The sequence below is a fragment of the Puma concolor genome, chromosome E2 (assembly GCF_028749965.1).
Source record: "Puma concolor isolate L17-30 chromosome E2, mPumCon1.1.hap2, whole genome shotgun sequence".
NCBI lineage: Eukaryota > Metazoa > Chordata > Mammalia > Carnivora > Felidae > Puma > Puma concolor.
The window spans coordinates 49977100-49998561 of NC_141681.1; the positions used below are offsets into that span (position 1 = coordinate 49977100).

Sequence of the window (21462 nt, forward strand, 5' to 3'; positions counted from 1 at the left end):
TGTGCCAGGCACAGGTAAACGTTATGTAGTGTTACATGCGTGATTTGGTTCAATCCTTGAAACGTCCAACGACCAAGAACAGGAGGGACACACTTGTCTGATAAAATGGTTAACTTGCTGCAAAAGGAAACATTTAAATGCGTGTTGCTATTTTCTTATGTTGAAAAGACAGAGTTTAAAAATCAGAGCGAATATTATTTTTTTCACAGTGATATACTGTGTACACAAAATGCCTTAGTTATTAGTAAGCCAATGTGTTACACCAATACCTGTTAAAACAAATAAAAGTTAAAACCAAATATCTCAGTTGATTCAGACTGCTATAACAAAATACCATGGATGGTGACTCATAAACAACAGAAATTTATTTCTCATAGTTTTGGAGGCTGGGAAAAGTCCAAAATCAAGGTGCCAGGCGATCCCGTGTCTGGTGAGGGCCCACTTCCAGGTCCATAGACAATTATTTTTTGCATGCCCTTACTTGAGTGAGGGAGCTCTTTGGGGAATTTTTTATTAGGACACTAATCCCATTCATGAGGGCTCCACCCTCATGATGTGAATCACCTTCCAAAGGCACACCTCCAAATACCATCACAAGTGGAAACTAGGTTTCAAGATAGGAAATTGGGGGGAGGGGCGACATAAGCACTAAGTCTATAACACAAACCCTGTTTCTAGCATGATAACATCTTGTGTTTACATTAGGAGCTTCACATTCAGGTAGAATGGTGTCGAAACCTATCTTACACTGTCTTGAAAACTTAAGAATAGTTTTAGTATCTCAAATTCCATGCCCCCCACCCCGAATCAAAATATGTATGAATACGTAGTTGTATGTAGGTGTAACTATAAGTGTCCATATACTTAGGTAACTTATGTTCTCCTTTTATACATTTTTGATGTACATTTCTGATATCAGTGCTGAATCATTTAAGGTTAGTCCACTTGAGTCAATTTACTAAAGAGTTCTTTAAAAAAAGCTTTCCAGAAGAACTGTAGGTAACATTTATATTAAGCAGAGGTTTGAGGGACTCAAGGCAAAGCAGGTCCTATGTAATGGAGTCAACATCATACCTTGGCTGAGAAGCAGACACAGGGTCCTGTTTGTTTGGAAATTATAGGGTTAAGATAAATGTGCAATGTTATCTCCAGAAATCCCTCCTCTGACGCCCTGCACCTGGGTGAAAATCATGGCTACGTCTCTGTGTCAAAGTGATCCCCCAGGCAAGAGTGAGATGTCCCGTTCTCACTATTGCTATGATTTCAAAGAGCAAACTTTCTGACAGTCTATGATTTTAGATAACATGGTTTCTCAGCACTGTGTCCTTGGTGTTAATTTTTACAGGTTCATAACCTTAACAACTCTGTAAGGTGGTTGGTAGGCAACTGGATTTGAGAGCGTCAAGTAGTTTGGCCAAGCTCATGTAAATGTAAAGCCCAAACTGGATTTGAATCCATAACTGGTGACTGCTTAACCTCTTTCAATAACTCTATAGACAGAAAATTTAAAAATGATTCAGAGTTGTGGTGCATTCAGACAATAGAATGCCATTCAGTGCTAAAAAGAAAGGAACTATCAGGCCATGCAAAGGCATGGAGCAAACTTAGATTCATATTACTAAGTGAAAGAAGGCAATCTGAAAAGGCAAACTGTATGATTCCAACTATACAACATTCTGGGGGAAAAAAGCAAAATTATGGAAACAGTAAAAAGATCATTGGTTGCCAGGGGTCGATGGGGATAAGGACGATGGGAATAAGGATAGGTGGAGTACAGAGAAATTTTAGGGCAGTGAAACAATTCTGTTTGATACTATAATGGTGGATACGGGTCATTATACATTTGTCCAAACCCGTAAAGTGTACAATACCAAGAACAAACCATAATGTAAACTATGGACTTTGGGTGATACTGACATGCCAATGTAGGCTCCTCAGTTTTAACAAATGTACCACTCTGGTGTGGGATGGTGATAGTGGGGGAGGCTGTGCTTGTACGGGGGCAGGGAGACCACAGGAACACTTACATTCTGCTCAATTTTGCTGTGAACGTAAAACTGTTCTAAAAAAACTCTGTTAAAAAAAATTGGTTTGAGGACAGGAAGTTGTTCATATTGTGAGGGGAGAGGCAACATTAGAGTTTATCAACTTTGTAGGAAAAAAAAATTCCTAAGGAATCAGACAGAATGTATTTAGTTATTTATTCTGAGTTCCCAGAGAGGAACTCCCTGAGAGTTCCTGAGAATAAGTACTGCTCCCTGAGAGTACTAAGAGGGGGAGACATAGAGGCACAAAGCCAGACGCAGCTCAGGGTGATCAGGCCTGTGGATGTAGGAATGTAGGGAACTTGGCCCGATCTGTTCATAGGAGACATTAAGTCAGGTGAAAAGGAGGAATCTTTTTTTTGGGGAGAGCTCAGGATGTCATTAGGGCCCAGGCAGGGTATGGGTTATAGGACTGTGTTTCTGAGAACATATGTTGGGGGCTGCAGAGCCAGCTACACAAGGGGCTGGGGGAGCAGAATGAGGCCCGCATGGACCAGGTAATGAGGGTCTGAGTAGAAACTGGATGGGGTGGGTGGTAAGATGTCGGTTCTACACTGAACAAGGACTGTGGTCACGTGTGGACCAGGTTCACGTCGGGCTGAAGTGAAGGGAGGAGCATCGATTCTCAAAAGGCAGAATGTGAAATGAACTTCTGAAGTAATACGTGGGTGACTGGTGGGATGGGGCAATCTTGTTTGGACAGAGGGATGGCGCCTCAGATTTGGAACCTCATTGGTTATTTCTGCAGAACGTCAGGGTGGTACACAAAAGGCGCTTAGAAGGGGGATGAATTATGCAGTACCCTATTGGACCTGGGTGGCACCTTTCCTCGCCTTGCCATGGGAAGTGGGAAAGTGGCAGCACATGGAACAGTGCTCACAGCCCACTGACTCTAATCTCTAAGGGCTGCTCACAGGCCAGGAACCCACTGGCTCCCTACAACCACAGCAGACGAAGACGGCTGCACCCAAAGAGGCAGTGACAGAGAGGAACGGGAACAATTCTGAAATCTGCCCTTTTCCCCGGGGCTCGCTCCTGCAGAGTCTCCACCCTCTCCCTCAGGCACCAATGGGGAAGCCCTGACAATGTGATGGACAAAGTAGGCCTAGCCAATGGCGTGAAAAGCCCTAAGGATCTGGCTGGGAGGGGAGGTGGACTGCAGAGAAATAAGAAGGGCCAGGGAAGAGTGGCCTGCCCCTAGCTCCTTCGCCCAGTCCTCTCTTTCCCCACCTTCTCATGTCATCCTTTAACCCCACATTGTACTTTCCCATTTACTCTTCCCAGCTGTGTGACCTTGGTGTACTGGGACCTTTGGTCAGCCCTGAGTAGCAGGGTCTCAGGCATCTTTCCTGTTGCAACGCTTCCCTTCTCCACAACTATGTGGGCTTGGTCATCTGTCACTTGAGAGAGCAGGGCCCAGCAAGGCTTAGGCAGGTCTATTAAGGAGCAATCATATATCTAAGTTATAACAAGGGGAGGGAAGGAAAGTGTGAAGCAGGCTTTCCTCCTTTGATTATCTTGTGTTGAGTCCTGAGAAGTGTTGCAGATTTGTTACCCTGTAATGTTAGGCAGTAGAAGCAGCCCATCTTTTCAAGGCTCCAGACACAAAAGAACAAGCAGTGACTGAATGCCATCACCAGCAATCATCTTGGATAAAAAGAGGAGTGTAAGTGGCCTCAGGAAAAAGAATCAGTGATCAGGCCTGTCCCTTGCGCTTTCTGTCTGCTGCTTCTACGAGTGGAGACGGGGATGGGGATCTCCAGGTGTTCATATCTTTGGAATAGCTCAAGAGGTCTTCATGTGTGGAATGGTTCGAGGAGAAGGACTTGACAGCAGCGGACAAAGGAACATGCAGGTACGACCTGCTTATTATCTAAGGATACCTTGAGTAGAAAAACAAAAGACTTTCTGAAAAACCCTTGGGCTCATGCCTGTCTGCTGGAGTCCTGAATCTTTCACTCTGTTTTATAAAAATTACCTAATTGATTTAGGGCTTGGCAAGGAGAAGGAAACTTCCTCCTTTATTTGCCTAGAAATTTTCCCTAAAATAGTTGGGCAAGTTACTTTCTCTCTTTAAACTTGTTCTTGGGGCACCTGGGTAGCTCAGTTGGTTAAGCGTCCAACTCTTGATTTCGGCTCAGGTCATGATCTCATAGTTTGTGAGTTCAAGCCCTGCATCAGACTGTGTGCTGACATCACTGAGCCTGCTTGGGATTCTCTGTCTCCCTCTCTCTCTCTCTGCCTCTCCCCTGCTCATGCTCTATTTCTCTCTCTCCAAATAAACTTTAAAAAAAATAAATAAAAAATAAACGTGTTCTTTATTTGTAAAATGGGAGTAATCATGCATGGCTTACAGAGTTGCTGTGAGCATGTATGTGAATCACATACAGTGGGGTACTTAATAAATGGTAACAATGTTCTCTTACCTTTCATAGGTCCTTCAAAATGTAGACACATGAATCTCCCTAGTTCAGATAAAGCCCTTGAAAAAGGCTAACTTGATTCTTCCTATTCTCATTGGCCTCAGTTTCCCCATTTAAAAAATGTTACATTATGTTAGCATTATAGGTATTCCATTTGGCCAAAACTGGCCTGAAGATATGTTTTGTTCAGCTCACCTAGAATTTAAAGAAGAAAACTGAGCCAACACTTGAAAATTAATATGTTTTATATAGAAATTCAGTTTTCCAGCTTCTCTTAAGGAATCAGAAATTGTGGCAATAGTCACATTCCTGCCTGGCAACAATCCACTAAGGCCCAAAGGAGGCTGCCCTCTCTGGTATGGCATGTATTCTGTTTTCTAGGGCTCATCTAGCTTTCTGTACTCACTTAAATTAAAAAAAAAATTTTTTTTGAGAGAGAAAAGCTGCATGAGCGGGGGAGGGGCAGGGAGAGGGAGACACAGAATCCGAAGCAGGCTCCAGGCTCTGAGCTGTCAGCCCAGAGCCTGACGCGAGGCTTGAACTCACAAACCATGGATCATGACCTGAGCTGAAGTTGGACACTTAACTTACTGAGCCACCCAAGCACCCCTCTTTACTCATTTAAGTGATGGGCTTGGCCTTGTATGCATTTCAATTTTTAGCCCTCTGGACAGCTGGAAAGTATCTATGCCCGGCACAGGGCAGACACTTAATTGTTGAGTCACTGAATCTCCCATCTCCCTCTACCAATCTGTCTTATTGAGCCATAATAAGAAATCCAAGTTTGTATTTATTTATGGTAGTTACTGGATAACTATTTTCAATTTGAAAAGTAAACTGAACAAGTCCTTTATGTCAATCAGAATAGATTAGGTTAGGCTTTGGCAACAAACACTCCCTAAGTCTCAGTGGCTTAAAACAACAAAGGTTTATTTTTCGGTTACTCACCCAAACGTAGACACAAAATGAAAATACCCTCCTGTTTTTGCACGCATGGAGACAGACATAAGTGCACAAGTACGTACAGAATCACATGTTAAATATTCTGGAACATGAACTCATGCAAAAACCTATTTAGATACTTGTTAGCTTAAATTGCATAACTCTCACTTTGTTGGGTATTTAAAAAGGTCCCCGGACCCAAGTGGGTAAGAGGATATCCACTTTCAGTCAAGGAAATACCCACACTACAAAAGGAACCAAAAGCTAACAAAGCACAATAAAGCTTAAAAAAAAAAAAAAAAAGCCGGAAGCTTGCACTATATTATATTCCATGCATAAATCCAGAGGCAAAATACCAAATATGCAGTGACTGCAGGCTCTTGCCCCTTGCTCAAGTGAGGTCTCAACCTCTGGGCTTCTAGCTTAGGAGGGAGATGGAGCCCAGATGCCCAATATGCAGAGCTACGGAGGGGGCTGGGCTGGGGCGGAGAGAGGGGCCAACAGGCTGGAATCCTCTTCCTCCAGCAGGAGCTATAAGCAAGAAGGAAGGGGCTGGGACTAAGTCACATCCATTTCCTTTCCCAGCAATCCCCTCTTTCTACCCCACCCAATCCAGGCCTCATCCTTGTTCACCTGGCTCATAGCAAACACTTCCTCCTCCCCGATTTTCCCACTTTGTCTCTCAATCCCTCCATCAAGCCACCAGACTTGTCTTTCAAAGCTCAGGGTATCTAAATATGTCCCTGCCTAGCTCAGAAACATACCCTGGCTCCCCTTCATGCACAGTGGCTGCTCTAGATGCCTAAGTCTGGCATGCCACACCTCCATGATCAGAAGTCTCTCCAGCTTCATCTTCTTCATTCCAGCAGTTCTTCCATGCAGGTTTCCTCACTCGTACCCATGCCTAATTCAACATTTTGGACAGGAAGATCTTCAGCCTTCCCTCTCTGCCCCCGTAAGTCTCATTCCTCAAGATTTTTCTAGTTCTTTCCAGGTTTGTCACTGATTTTAAGTTTTATTTATTTAAGTGATCTCTATACCCAACATGGGGCTTGAACTCATGACCCCGAGATCAAGAGTCAGACGCTCTACCAACTGAGCCATCTGCTCTGTCACTGAGCTTTGTGAAGGCATCCAGTTTCCCCAAGTAAAACGGAAGCTCCTTGAAGGCAGTTATCGGATCTCCTTCCACGCCAGACCCTTGTTACTTCCTCAGCCCTCTCGAGACAACAGCAGGCAGCATAGGTCTAGAGAGCGAGCCTTGGGCTGAAGTCTGCCACTGTCTTGCCGCATGCCCTTGGGCAAGTCCCTGCCTCTCTCAGGGCCTCATTTTCTTTGACATCAGGGCACTGGACATTTGCTTTTGAGCACGAAACTAATAAAACTAATCCACTGAACAACTCTCAACTGCAATTCCAGAAGCTAGGTTGAGAAGCTTGGGGCCTGAGTCTGAAGATGTTCAACCTGCTGACCCCTCTGATCTCCTTGGTTAGTCCCTACTTAATTCTGGTACCTCCATTTCCCAATATCTCTATCCCATCGTCTCCTTTCAGGGAACAGGTTACCTGGTGGGCCACAGGGGTGGAGCAGGGAGATCCAGGCAGGGTTGGGAGGAACAGAAGAGGTCAGGCGGGGAGCCTGGGAAGAATCTTTCAGACCCACAAGAGCCTCAGCTGCCTCCCGCTGCAGCTGCCGCTCTGAGGGGGCAGAGGTCCAGGCTAGGCGAGAGGCTGCAGGCGCCTGCAAAAGAAAGGGAGAGAAACAGACTGGGAACCCCCACTTCTGCCCACCCTCCAAGTGCTCTCTCAGCCCCTGGTTACTTCACTATCCCCTATGTTCCCTTCCCCTGGCTCAACTTCCTCCCAGGGTCCTGGATCCCACTTTGGTCCCAGGACCTGTGGCTGCAGCAGAAGAGGGTCTGGGGTGCCACAGGGCTGGAGTATCAGAGTCGAGCATCTAGAAAGAAGAAGAGAAGATGCCAAGGGGATTAAACACATGGACAGACATGTACACATGGGAGAAAGGGCAGGATTTTGGCATATGCTGATCTGAGAGTCTGAGTGCCTGGTAGGTCATTAGGCTTTGTGGACTTGGGCAAGTCTTTTCCCCTGGCTTGGCCTGCTTTGTTTTCTTTGAAATGAAAATATCTGCCAGCTTCTTTCCTCCAGCGCTACTGTGCCGATTATGGGAAATCACTGATGTCAGTTTTTAAAAACATACCAAACATTGGGAGGGACTGGGATGACTGTTCCTGCCCTACCAGAGTCTAGTTTCCCTCCCCAATCCCCATGGAACTTGAGGAACAGGTTGGGACCCCTTGAAGAAGCCTTCCCTAATGGTCTCTGGCCTCTATCTTAGGCCTCTGAGGCTCTCATCATCATGCCCCACCCCCCATTTCAGCGGGCAATTCGACTCCATCTTATCTGTTTAAGAGGATTTAATAGCCCCTATTTGTCCAAGGCCAGGGCTTGTGCTAGGTGCATTCCATACATTATCACTAATGCTCATGACAACCCACAAAGAAAATTATTGTGTCTCCAACTTCCTGATAGAAAACCAGGTTCAGGGAGAGTAAAGATACTTGTACAGGGGCGCCTGGGTGGCGCAGTCGGTTAAGCGTCCGACTTCAGCCAGGTCACGATCTCGCGGTCCGTGAGTTCAAGCCCCGCGTCAGGCTCTGGGCTGATGGCTCAGAGCCTGGAGCCTGTTTCCGATTCTGTGTCTCCCTCTCTCTCTGCCCCTCCCCCGTTCATGCTCTGTCTCTCTCTGTCCCAAAAATAAATAAACGTTGAAAAAAAAAATTAAAAAGAAAAAAAAAGATACTTGTACAAAGGTTCATAGTAAGGCAATGGCAGCGCTAGGAGAGCTCCTCTTCACAAGGTCTAAGACCTTATCTTCTATATCATCTGCTGTGATGTCCAGAACAGGGTCAGGCATATGATAAACGCGTGTTCTTCCCTTCCTACTCACGTGCGGGGCAAGGCAGAGGGCCCTTGGGATTCTCTGGAAAGAGGAGCCATCAGTATCGGGCAAGATCCTGGGCAGGTTGGGCGGGGTCCATGAGTGGGCAGCCGGAGGGAAGTGCCAGGGTCAAAGTCTAATGAGGGTAAGAGAATGCAAGAGGGTACAGGGGTTAAAGGTCATGGCTTCTATCTTCCTTCCTACCCTGTCCTCTTCTCTTTCTGATACAGTGGTACAATGGCATTTAAACATCTGTTGAATGTTGAATTCGTCTTACCAGAAAAGGGATGCAGAGGGACAGTAGGTTCTTGGTATAGCAAGCGGTACACCACTGGGGGTGGCATGGAAAGGCCTGGAGGAAGCCAGTGTCCAGGAGCCCAAGGGCCTGGGGGCATTGGAGTCCAGGACAAAGGCAAGGCTTCTGGGGGACGGCTGAGCAGCAGAGGCCCCTGGGAGTTATCCTGCAAGGGCAGAGAGCACAGGTTGGATTCAGGTACAAGCCTGGGGAAAGAATGAGTATGTTCTAGGATGGGGGCAGGACCTCAAAACTTTAGACTTGGAGGGCTGTAAAATCCCACTCTCTCATTTTTTGCCCAGAGAAGAGAAGTGATTTGCCCGGAGATCATATTACAAGTCAGGGCTAAATCTAGAACCCAAGTGTTGAGGGCACAGAGGAAAGGGCCTGGGCAGGGGCTAGTGTAGGAGTCACTCCCCACCACGGCCCAGGTTCTCCTTACCTTCCCAGGGGGTGTCAGTGCCAGTGGGACTGCCCCATGGGGCGTCTGAGGCTGGGGTGCTATGTTCTCCTTTCCAGCTATAAAGGACCAGGGGGAGTTTTGATGAGACCTTTTTCCTGACCCCCATCCCACTCCAACTGCAAACTGAGTTTTTATCTCCCCATGACCCTCTCTGTGACCCTTTTCTATCCACAGATCTCACTACATACTCCCAATGATCACATTTTAAAGTTGGAGAGACTGAGGCCCAGAGAGTAGAAACGCTTTGCCCAAGGTCACACACTAATCCAACAGGAGGTCTGGGACTGTTTTCCACCCCATCCCTGGCCAGACACTCACAGGGGACCCCTGGTCGAGTGGCTCCCTTCTTGGCATGGCTAGGAGCTTTGGGAGGGGCCGCCCCTCTCCTCATGAGTCCCTGAGCCAGGTGCCTCTTTAGCTGTGCCTCCTGTTGCCTACGCAAGGCCACCTGGGCAGCCATGACCCTTCGGCGCTCCCTAAAATGGGGGGTGAGAGTCAAAAGTTAGCCTCCCTTTAGATGAGGCCCATCATCTTCCCTTCCCTGGATCTCCTTCATACTTACAAGATGAGGACACATTTGTGACACTCGCAAGTCTGAAAGAGGCACAGGCGCTTGTGGCCCTTGAGGTGCGCAGTGACGCCGTGGTTTCGGCAGCGGGCGCAGGTTGGAGAGCGACTGACAGCTCTCCTGGGGATAAGCTCTGTGCCCGGGAGGGCTCTGGGCTCATCCCCGGTGGCAGAGTCTGCGGCGCAGTGGTGGGCAGCAGGCACTTCCTTGGCTTCCATGGATCTAGAGGCAGGACTGGAAGGTCAGGGTGGCCACATGGGCCCTCTCCCGACCAGCCCTCCTGCCCCTGGGAGGCCACACCTGAAGGGGTTTCCATTGCTACCTCTGTGGACTCAGCTTTCGCCTTGCTTCCTCCCTGGCTTTCTCCCTTCTTCACCCACTGCCTTCCTCGAGCATCCTCCTTCCCAGAAGGCTCACCGTCTTGCCAGGCGCCCCTCTTCTCACTCCCTTCTTACGTATTCCTTCAACGCAAACCGTACTCTATGCTGCTCGCCTGTGCTTTCCCCGCGCCCAAGTCCCACGTTCATTCTCATTCACGGTCCCTTCTCTCCCCCCCCCCCCCCCCCCAGGGATTCTATACCCCCTTCCCCCCACTGCCCCGATCCGATGATGTTTCCTGCCATCATCTTCGGCAACTATCATCCTTCCCTCGTGCATTTATCCAGTTCCTGCAAATGTTTGTGCTCCCCGTTCAATTCTCAGCCTCACGTATGTCCTGCGAGGCAACGTTCGCCTTGCCCCCCTTTTACATCAGAACACTCTCTTGATCCCACCCCACCCCGCGATTACTTTCTTCTTAGAGATTCCTCGCCCCCCCGTCCCCCCCCCCCCCCCCCGCTTTCAGGAATGATTGTCATCCACTCCACAAACGTTTACTGAGCCCCTTCCAGGTGCCAGGCCCCGATCTCGGTCGCAGGCCCCCTCCTCCCGGCACGGAGTCCCCTCTTGCACCCACAGGCGTCCAAAGCCGGACGCCAACCCTGTGATCGCTGCCCCGGCGCTTGGGGCGCCTTTGCCCGTTCCCAGCAACCTCATCTCATGGACCGCCCCCCCCCCCCCCAGCGCACCTCCCCGCATGCACCACCGCCTCGAGCGCCTGCTGCCCGCGTGCACCCCCTTTCAGAAGCTGGGCCTTCGGCCTGTCCTCGCTCCAGGGTCCCAGGAAGAGGGCAGGGCACAGGGAGCGCGCGGAGGGGCCCCGTGAGGTGGGGGAGGGGAGGAGAGGGGAGCGAGGAGCGCGAGGGGGAGGCGGGGGAGGGGGCCCAGCGCCAGAGACAGGGCGGAGAAGGGGCAGGGAGGGGCGGGGTCGTGTTCGCGTCCTCGCCCCGTGGTTACCACAGCCTCGAGCGAGCGAGCAAAGTCGGACTCAGTCAGGAGGACGCGAAAGGACGCGGTGAGGAAGCGGCGTGAGGAACTGCTAAGCTCGCGCCGGTTTTCCCGCCCCTTCTCACAAGGACCAATGAGCGTCAAGCGTCGCCTCACGCCACCGAGGCAAGCGACCAGTGCGCTTCAAGATCCTGCACTGACGGCCCGCCCCTTACCTCCAGGCCTCTTCTCCCCGCGCCAGACTGTGAGGCCAGCCAATAGCGCGTCGAGTTGAGTCTCGGCACACCCCCCCCCCCCCCCAATTCCTCCGCCCCTTGTGGCTTGCCTTCCCGGATTGTTAGACCCCTTTTCGGAGAGGTGGCCAATGGGGCGTCGAGTACTGCTCCCAGGATGAGGCTGGCCCTGCCCCCCAAGAAACGGCTATCTGGGTCCCACTCCCAGGCGTTGACTGGGACCTGCCTGCGCTTGCGCAGTCTCACCCTCTGGGCTGCACAGTGCGACCTTCCTTTTGGCGTTCCTGGCTTCGACAGGGCGTTTCCTCTTCGCTGTGTGGACGCTCGTGTTTCTTTCACTTTTCTCCCTGTGCCCCAACTCCCGATCTACCCTTCTCTTTTTTATGTGTTCCCCCTCCTGTCATTTTCCCGCTTCCTTCCCTTATCCCACCCCTTTCTGTGTCTCTCTTACCGTCCGTTTCGGTGTTGATTTTCCTAACTCCTATTTTCCCCATTCTCTTGGAGTTTTTCTCTGCCTGTCTGTCCTGCTGATTTTCGGGCCCCCTTCCTCCACGTTCTTAATTTCCAAATAGCCTGGCCCAGTTCCCCACCCCCACCTCCCCCGCCCATCCTTCGCTTTCTTTCTGAGACGCCCACTGTAGTTTTTCTATGTCTTCATAGACATAGATATCCTCTCCACCCACCCCCGGTGTGCATCTCGCTCCCTGATTTCACCAGAATTCATCAGTTTCATCTGGGCTCCACTCTGTAATCATCGCCTGCCTTCTCGGTGTGTCTCACAATTTCCCTCCCACCCTCTGTTTTGTCCCCTTCTCGCTGCGCATCCCGCCCTGTCTCCTTCCCCCCCACCCCCCACCCCCTCACCCCCCCACCCCCGCCCCCAGAACCACATCTTTGTGCCCCAGGCCTCATTTTCCTGCCTCTCCTCTTGTGCTTTCTCTGCTGCACCTCTTGACTCCCTTGCACGGTTCCAGTCCATCAGTTTACCCTTCCTCCTCTGCATGGTTTCTCTTTTGTAGGGATAGTATCTCCTCTGACTACCTCTCTATCCTCTCCATCCTTTTTCCCTGAGGATTTCATTCCACTCTTTTTTGAGTGTGTCTCCACCTGTGCTCAGATTTTTGGGTCCTGTCGTTTTGCATTCCAGGCTGGTGTGTGCCATCTTTTCTGATTGGCCCAACCCCTGTGTGTGCTCCTTCATCAGCCTTCATCGCCCCTTCCTGTGTCCCATCTTTTCTGTGAGTCTTAGTCCCTTTGTTTGCCACAGACTCCTGTGTTACAGAGCCTGTGTGCCAGGCATTCTGGACAGAAAAGGGTTGCTGATGTGAACTCTAGCTGGACTGCTGTGCAGGGGAGCTGTACTAGACAAAGTTGCAAAGATTGTTTGGGGCCAGTCTGGGGTGGGGAATGTGGGGTGCGGGAGGCTTGAATGCCAGCTAGTGAGGTTGGCCTTGTTCCTTTAGATAGTGGAGAGACAGGGAAAGACCGGGGAATGGACATTTATGGAAAGCTTAGTTCTTGCCTGGCACTTTATGTTAATAATCTTACTAATTTTCAACAGTACCTTATGAGAGGTATTATTAATCCAGTTTATGGATGAGTTCAACAACTTGCGCAAGATTGCACAGCTAGTCAGTGCAGGGGTAAAGATTCTAACCTTGCTCTACCTTTGAGTCCAAAGCCTATGAACTTTGTACCACCTACATTATTTTCGTTAGTTTTTCCAGTAATCATCATTCTCCACTTTCATCCCCTAACCCTCCTGTGGGCACTCACTTCAGGTGGCTACTGGGTATCTTTTGGTTCATGTGTGTGCTTGCAATATGTGCACTGTCTTATGTGCACGTGTTTTTTAAAGTGTGTGTGTATGTATGTATGTATGTATGTAGTTTCTACACCCATTGTGGGGCTCGAATTCACAACCCCGAGATCAAGAGTTGCATGCTTTCCTTTTCTAACTGGGCCAGCCAATGCCCCTCTGCGTGTGGTTTTAACTTACGCAAGCGATATTGTGTTATTATGTAAGATAATCAGCACTGTGCTTTTTTTTTTTTTTTTAATTTTTTTTTCAACGTTTATTTATTTTTGGGACAGAGAGAGACAGAGCATGAACGGGGGAGGGGCAGAGAGAGAGGGAGACACAGAATTGGAAACAGGCTCCAGGCTCTGAGCCATCCGCTCAGAGCCCGACGCGGGGCTCGAACTCACGGACCGCGAGATCGTGACCTGGCTGAAGTCGGACGCTCAACCGACTGCGCCACCCAGGCGCCCCAGCACTGTGCTTTTTTGATCCATCCACGTGCATATTATGCGTACATCTCATCAGTTTCTTTTAATTGCTGCATGATATTCCACGGTTGGCATCCCCTGCAGGCTGCGTGTTCACTAAGTCTCAGGGAGGGATGCCCACAGTGCTCTTGACTCACCATCTCCCTGATAATGCTGCATCCTTGTATACATTCCTTTGTAGCTGAAGGTGGAGCTCTTTATTACGTCATACCTAGGATATAGTCGTAATGGGTATTTGTAAACCTAATTTGACTCAGTATTGCGAGACTCCTCCCCACAACACTGCTTTGGGGCTGAAACATCGATCAGAACTCTCAACTCCTTTATTCCTCACGGTCCAGAAGAAGGTCCTGTCCCCCTCCCAACGACCCCACGAGCAGCAGTACACAAAAGTCCCTGCATCCCCACATTGCTGCCAACACTTAATCTTCTTCCGGCTTTCTGGTTCTTTGCCAGCCCGATAGATGTACAGTTTGATAGACTGCATTTCTCTGGTTATTGTTAAGCTCGGGTGTCTTCACGTATTTCTTAGCCTCTCTGGTTTGCTCTTCTGAGAATTGTCTCTTCCTATGCTTGGCCCATATTCCTACTGGGGTTACTGTCTTTTTCTTTTCAATTTGCCAGAGATCCTTGGCCATTTTCATTGCTTTAAGGCATTGCGTATGCTCTTCATATGCCAATCTTGACATTTCATATTATTTTAGAAATTAATCCACTTCCTCTGGGTGTTCTAAAGATTTTTTTTTTTTAAGTAATCTCTCTACCCAACGTGGGGCTCGAACTCACAATCCCAATGACAAGAGCCGTGTGATCTACCGACTGAGCCATCCAGGCACTCCGACTTCATCTCGGTTTTCAATTTTATAAATGTAGAGTTCTTAATGATACTTTTATTTTTTAAAAACATCCTGTCTGTTACTTCCTATTTTTCATTTTGTATTTTATTTGCATCGTCTCTTTTTTGAAACTATAAATTTACTTCTAAATACTGCTTCAGTTGTGTCCCAAATTTTGACTTGTAGTTGAAAAAAAAAAAAAACCCCAGTTGATTTTGAAATGATTATTGGCTCACAAGAAGTTGCAAAAGTTGTAAACCCGTAAATACTTCCTCTCACTTCCCCACAGGGACATCTTCTAGAACTGTAGGATGCAAACGTGAACTTGACGTTGGTATAACACTCTTAACTAGACTGTAGACCTGATTAGGTTTCACCAGGTTTTACATGCACTTGTGTGTGTGTGTGTGTGTGTGTGTGTGGTATGTACTAGGTTCATTATTACTCACTCCTGAATACTGATAAATATCCTTTTCAAACCCAAATCTATTTAGTGGTATTTCAGTGAGCTTCCGTACACACCTTTGCTGTTCTGGTCTCACTGTCTCTGGCTGGAGAGCAGCCTGTGTAACGGTGACTCTGATTAAGTCAGCATCTTTGCTCAGCCTCCAATGGGAGGACCTAAGCAGGGGAGAGTCATAACTTGAGAAGCTAACGTGGTGGGTTCGGGGCAGGTTGGAGGGGAGACTATGGAGATGGGAAGACCTGTGTCCCTGAAGGTCTCAGGGAGCCTATGTCACAAAAACTGACAATCAACTTTCTGCTCTCGAAACAGTGACCCAGAGGCAAGTGAACAGAGGATTCAGAAGCTAACTAGAACTGACCTTGATTGATACCTGGATTGAAATTGGTTCCAGATTGACCTCTAGCATCCGGAGACCCAGACCCAGGACCATGGGACCCCAGCACTTGAGCCCTGTGCATCTGCTCTGCCTCCTAGGGGCCATCTTCACTCTGCCTCGTATGTCCTGCAGGGCTAGATGCTTTGGGGGCCCCCAGAGGGTGGGGGGCTGGATTCACATAACTAGGGGACGGAGGGCAGGATATCTGGGTTCCTCGGGGGGACAGGATCTGTGGAGGCTGAGTTCTTGGTTGGCAGTTTGGGGGCTGAGAAAGCAACGTGAGTGGCACACGACTGGAAGGACATTCTCTCCTTAGGGGCTGGGGCTCTTTTGTGCTACGAAGCAACATCCTCGCTCTTCAGAGCTGTGTCTCTCCATAACTGGAAATGGCTTCTGATGAGGAGCATGGTGTGTAAGCTGAGTGAGGGCTGTGAGGAGACGCTGGTATTCATCGAGACAGCTGAAGGGAAGTGGCTCTGGGCTCCAGCGGGGTGTGGTGTGGGCTGGATAAGAGGGCAGGAAGGAGGTGGGCAGATCCCAGGAGGAGAGGGGCAATCTGGGAGAGGAGAAAAGGAAGGGACACAGGGGAGAGAGGAGCAGAGGGGCTCCTGTGGGGAGGGTGGGTTGATGGAGACCCCGGGACCTGAGCCCCGTGCGGCTGAACACCTCAGCACAGCTGGTGATGGGACAGAATGAGCCAGAAGAGCGGGGTGCAGGGTGGGAGGGGGAACTCTGGGTGCGACCAACGACACTGATCAGAGCTCTCTAATCTGCTCCTCAGGGTCCAGAAGGGGAGTTGTGGGTTTTAAGGGCTGCAGCCCAGCCTCCTCTTACGCCCAGCAAGTCTCTTACCTCGTTTCACCGCCTGGACTGTCCGTTGCCTCCTACAGCCGCGTCTGCCGGTCATATCTCTGCAACAACCTCACCAGCTTGGATCCTTTTGTGAAACTCAAGGCCAACACTCCGAGGTCTACAGCATTTTCTTCCCATGGTTGCCCAACCTGTGTGGGCGAACACTCTAAGGGCTGCCTCCCAAGTTTTGTCACCACTGATTCTTGCCCCTATGACGCCTCTCAGTGCTACAGTTCCACCTTAACATTTCAGGCAGGTGAGAGAAGAGAAACTTGCGTTAGTGCCTTCTCATCTCTCAGAGGGGCTGGAGGACTGAGAGGGGGTTGGGGCTGTGGGGAGCAGGCACGTGAACTCCAAGGGGGAAGGAATACGGTGCCTGGTACCCAAGCTTTTGGTGGAAGAACGGGTGTTCTGGTTTGTGAGGCGTGTCTGGAAGGAGGGGTGGGACACTTGCATCTTGAAAGTGTCCCTAACTGCTCTGTCTTCCTCACAGGGCTCCTCAATACCACCTTCCTCCTCATGGGCTGTGCTCGTGGACATCACAAACTTTTAGCAGATTTTCACCATATTGGGAGCATCAGAGTGACCGAGGTCCTCAACATCTTAGAGAAGGGCCAGATTGCTGGTGTAGAGCCCTCCAGTCGGGGTCCTGCTTGGGGCATCCTCTCAGGGCTTCTGCTTGCCTTCAGGGACTGACAGTCTGGCCGGACTGGACAAACCCCTTCCCATAACCCAGTAAAGTCACAGAGTTGCCTTTCTCCTTTGTCCTGTGGTCCATGAGGGTTGTGGGGACATGGGAGGTGTGGGGGGAGGGGCAGGTGGTGGGCAGTGTCCGCGGTGAAGTGAGCAGGGCATGGGTGGGGGTGGGGAGCATCACTGCCAAAGTGACCATGTCATGCCCAGCAGCCAGAGAGAGACAGAGGACGTGAGCGGGGAAGGGGCAGAGAGAGGAAGATACAGAATCCAAAGAAGGCTCCAGGCTCTGAGCGGTCAGCACAGAGCCCGATGCGGGGCTCGAACCCACGAACGGCAGGAACATGACCCGAGCCAAAGTCGGACGCTTAACCGACAGCCACTCAGGCCCTCCCCAAGTTTACTTTTTTAAGTTTGCCTTTTTAGTAATCTCTACGTCCAAAGTGGGGCTTGAACTCATAACCCTGAGATCAAGAGTCTCACACTCCAATGACTGAACCAGACAGGCACCCCCATATTTCCAATATTCCAGTGTATGCTTTTGTTCTTCCGTTTTTACTGGTGTATCACATCCTACTGTATCACCATGCATTTGTCGTCAATCATCCTTGGATTCCTGTCTCCCTCCCCTGCAGTGTTTTGATCCAGCAGTGGCTGCTTATGGATATTCCTTTACATGCCCCCTTACGCTTATGTGTAGGGGTTTTTCCTGGGTACGCACCCAGGAGCGGTATGGCTGGGCTGTAAGGTCTGTTCAGCTTTAGGGGACAATGCCAAATTGTTTCCCAAAGTGGTTGTAGCAGTTATACATTACTAGTGACAAAGTAAAGAATTCTTTTTGATCCGCATCCCTCCGACTTTTCTGACTTTTTAATTCTTGCCAGTCTGGCGGCTGTAAAATGGCATCTCCCTGCAGTCTGAATTTGTGTCTCCCCGAATACTCAGCAGGCTGGGCTTCCTTTCATGGGTGTATTGGCTGTGCTTCTTTTGTAAAATGCCTATTTTATGGGTTTTTTTTTGGTCTGTTTTCCTATAGGGTTATTTATCTTTTTCTTAAATTTATTTTTTTAAGTTTATTTATTTTGAGAGAGAGAGAGAGAGCAGGGGAGGGGCAGAGAGACAGGGAGAGTGAGAATCCCAGGCAGGCTCCATGTTGTCAGCACAGAACACGATGTGGGGCTCGAACTCATGAACCAGGAGATCATGACTTGAACCAAAACCAAGAGTCGGACACTTAACTGAGCCACCCAGGTGCCCCTTATCTTTTTCTCATTGATATATAGGAGTTCCTTATGTATGCTTATATATTAAGTGCTAATAGTCTGTCAGTTGGATGATTTGTCTTCATTTCTTATGGTATCTTTTCAAGAAGAGAGTTTCAATGTTGAATTTCTCAGTCTTCCAGTTTTACGGTTAAATCTTCTCGTGCCTTGCTTAAGAGATACTCTCTTTTCTCCAAAAAGTTAAGTTTGGCTTTCCACATTTCAGTTCTTTTTTTTTTTTAAGAAGACGGAAATCATACCAACTATATTTGCCAACCACGATGGCACAAAGCTAGAGATCAACAATAAAACAAAGCTGGGGGGGGCGCCTGGGTGGCTCAGCCAGTTAAGTGTCCAACTTCGGCTCAGGCTCATCTCACCGTTTCTGAGTTTGCGTCCTGCATCGGGCTCTCTGCTCCCAGTGCAGAGTCTGCTTCAGATCCTCTGTCTCTCTCTCTCTCTCTCTCTCTCTCTGCCCTTCCCCTGCTCTCAAAAGTAAATAAATATTGAAAAAAAAACATAGCTGAAAAATCTACAATGTAAATATTAAATATTTAATATGCAAATACCAAGCAACACACAAGGGCACAGCCAACGGGCCAAATAAGAAATCAAGCAGCAGGGCGCCTGGGTGGCTCAGTCGGTTAAGCGTTCGACTTCAGCCCGGGTCACGATCTCGCGGTCCGTGAGTTCGAGCCCTGCGTCGGGCTCTGGGCTGATGGCTCGGAGCCTGGAGCCTGTTTCCGATTCTGTGTCTCCCTCTCTGTGCCCCTCCCCCGTTCATGCTCTGTCTCTCTCTGTCTCAAAAATAAATAAACGTTAAAAAAAATTAAAAAAAAAAAAAGAAATCAAGCGGCAAGTCAAAGCAAGTCTCAAAAGGAAAGAAGAAGAAAAGACAATATTCCATTCACATTTAGATTCTTAATCGATTTAGAATTGATTTTTGTGCTCCTTTGAGGTAGGAATCTACTTTCATTTTTAAAAATGTGGGTAACTAATTGCTCCACCTCCTTTATGAAATAATTCCACCTTTCCTCATTTATCTGCACCGGCATCTTGGTTGTAGATCAGAGTTCCACATCTGCATGAGTCTGTTTCTGGGCTCCCTGTTTTTTCCAGGGATCAATTTATCTACTCCTGTGCCAGCCCTACACTGTCTTAATTTTTATAACTTTTTACTAAATCTTTCCACCTGAGAACGCAAGTCATTTCCCCCTTACACTTGTTCATCTTCAGGAGGATCTTGGCTTTCCATATAAACGTAGGTTCAGCTTGTAAGTTCCATAAAAACCCTGTTGGGATTTTGGTTTGAACTTCATTGAATAATAGCCAATTTAGGAGATGCTTTATGTATTTATGAAGCTGACCCTTTCTATCCATGAACATGTGACGTCTTTCCATTTAAGTCTTCCCTAATATTTTTCGGTAAAGTTTTTTTTTTTTAATTTTATGCATGAGTCTGCACATCTTTTGTTAATTTATTCCAAAATGATCTATAGTGTTCGTTATTATAAATGGTTTCTTTTCATTTTTTATTATTTTTTTAAAGTTTATTTTTGAGAGCAAGAAAGTGAGAGAGCAGGGGAGGGGCAGAGAGAGGGAGAGAGAGAATCCCAGGCAGGCTCTACACCATTAGCGCCCCCCACTGGGCTCAATCTCAGGAACAGAGAGATAATGACCTGAACTGAGATCAAGAGTCCAACGCTCAACGGACTGAGCCCCCAAGGCACTCCGATGGTGAGCCACCTGTGTGGCCCAGTTGGTTAAGCGTCTGAGTCTTGCTTTTGTCTCAAGTCATGATCTCTCGGTTCCTGAGATGGAGCCCTGCATGGGGCTCTGTGCTGTGAGAGGCCTGCTTGGGATTCTCTCTCTCCCTCTCTCTCTCTCTTTCTGCCCCTCCCCTGTTCTCTTGCCCTCTCTGTCTCCCTCTCCAAATAAATAAATAAATAAATAAATATTTTTAAGAAAGGAAAAAAAGGACATTTTCTATTTGTTTCTAATTTATAGAAATGCAATAAATTTTGTACACTATGTTATCTTAAAGTCAAACATCTTGCTATACTCTTTTATTATTTCTACCAATATGTTTACAGGCTTTGGGGGCTTCTCTGTATAGACAATAATCACCTATGAGTGATGACAGTTGATCTGTGCTGTCTGGGACATCCCAGGAGGACACTGACAATGCTGGACATCTTTGAGTTGATTTTAAATGTAATTCTGCCATTTCCCTATCAACAATATTTGCTGGGGTGCCTGGGTGGCTTAGTCGGTTAAGCCTCTGGTTCTTGATTACGGCCCAGGTTATGATCTCACGGTTTGTGAGATCGAGCCCCGCCTCCAGCTCTGTGCTGGCAGTGCGGAGCCTGCTTGGGATTCTGCCTCCCTCTCTCTGCACCTTCCCTGCTTGCTCTCTCTCTTAAAAAATAAATAGAAACTTTTTTAAAAGGCAAAAAAAAAAAAAACCACCCCACAATATTTGCTGTTTTTTGTTTGTTTACTTGCTTTTTTTTGGTAGTTCTTTAAAGTTTTTTCCCAGATTTACTGAAATATAATTGACATACAATTGACATACAACATAAGCTGTACAATGTGATGATTTGATTCATCTATGTATTGCAAAATGATTATTACCACAGCGTTAGCTAACACCTCCATCACATCACATAATTATCATTCTTTGTTGGTGGTGCGATCACTTATGATCTACCCTCTTAACAATTTCAAATATACAATACAGTATCGTTGACTAAAATCACCATGTTGTACATAAGATTCTCAGCACTTATCCAACTTATATAGTAGCCCCCCTTGTCCATGGGGAATATATTCAGGCATCTCCAGTAGATGCCTGAAACCATGATAGTACTGAGCCCTATGTATACTATGTTTTTTCCTATGCATACATACCCAAATTAAGTTTAATTTATAAATTAGGCACAGTAAGATGTATAGATGTAAATATGTGCACACGTGTACCCACACATTTTTTATTATATGTATATATATATACACACACACACACACACACATATATATGTATATATATATATATATATATATATATATATGATTTTTTGATGAATCATTTGAAAGTTATAGATACCATAATACTTCACCCTAACTACCTCAGCCTGTATCTCATCAGAACCAGGACTTCCTCCTATACATCCACAGTCCTATTATCAAGCCCCCCAAATTTAATATTAACGCAAAAATGTAAACTAATATGACATCTATATTAGTGCCCTATTACTGTTGTAACAAATTACCAGAAGCACAGTGGCTTAAAACAACACATTTGTTACCTTACAATTCTGGAGGTCAGAAGTCTGGCATGGATCTTGCTGGGCTAAAATAAAGATATTGGCAGGGCCACATTCCTTTCTCTGGGTTCTAGGGGTGGATCAGTTTTCTTGCCTTTACCACTTT

General features: G+C 47.8%; 2 protein-coding genes across 5 annotated transcripts; one reads left to right on the top strand and one right to left on the bottom strand.

Moving 5' to 3' along the window:
• Positions 1 to 5377: 5377 nt before the first annotated feature.
• On the bottom strand, positions 5378 to 16205 carry DMRTC2 (DMRT like family C2). 4 transcript variants are annotated; one of them, XM_086689949.1, is made up of 10 exons: positions 16076 to 16205; positions 13683 to 13756; positions 9692 to 9919; positions 9448 to 9605; positions 9109 to 9185; positions 8649 to 8832; positions 8381 to 8507; positions 7306 to 7366; positions 6976 to 7150; positions 5378 to 5941 (listed from the first exon to the last, which is right to left on the bottom strand). In XM_086689949.1, the coding sequence occupies exons 3-10, from the start codon at positions 9913 to 9915 to the stop codon at positions 5829 to 5831; spliced, it is 1119 nt and encodes a 372-aa protein (XP_086546075.1). In that variant the 5' UTR covers positions 9916 to 9919; positions 13683 to 13756; positions 16076 to 16205; the 3' UTR covers positions 5378 to 5828. The 4 variants fall into 4 exon arrangements, with proteins under 4 accessions (XP_086546075.1, XP_086546074.1, XP_025770732.1 ...); XM_086689948.1 differs by lacking the exons at positions 13683 to 13756; positions 16076 to 16205 and adding an exon at positions 11033 to 11135; XM_025914947.2 differs by lacking the exons at positions 13683 to 13756; positions 16076 to 16205 and adding an exon at positions 10115 to 10240.
• Positions 11344 to 16833, top strand: LYPD4 (LY6/PLAUR domain containing 4). The gene is made up of 5 exons (XM_086689951.1): positions 11344 to 12025; positions 15157 to 15342; positions 15540 to 15902; positions 16005 to 16331; positions 16569 to 16833. Exons 2-5 carry the CDS (start codon positions 15276 to 15278, stop codon positions 16769 to 16771), a joined length of 960 nt encoding a protein of 319 aa, XP_086546077.1. The 5' UTR covers positions 11344 to 12025; positions 15157 to 15275; the 3' UTR covers positions 16772 to 16833.
• The last annotated feature ends 4629 nt before the right edge of the window (positions 16834 to 21462 follow it).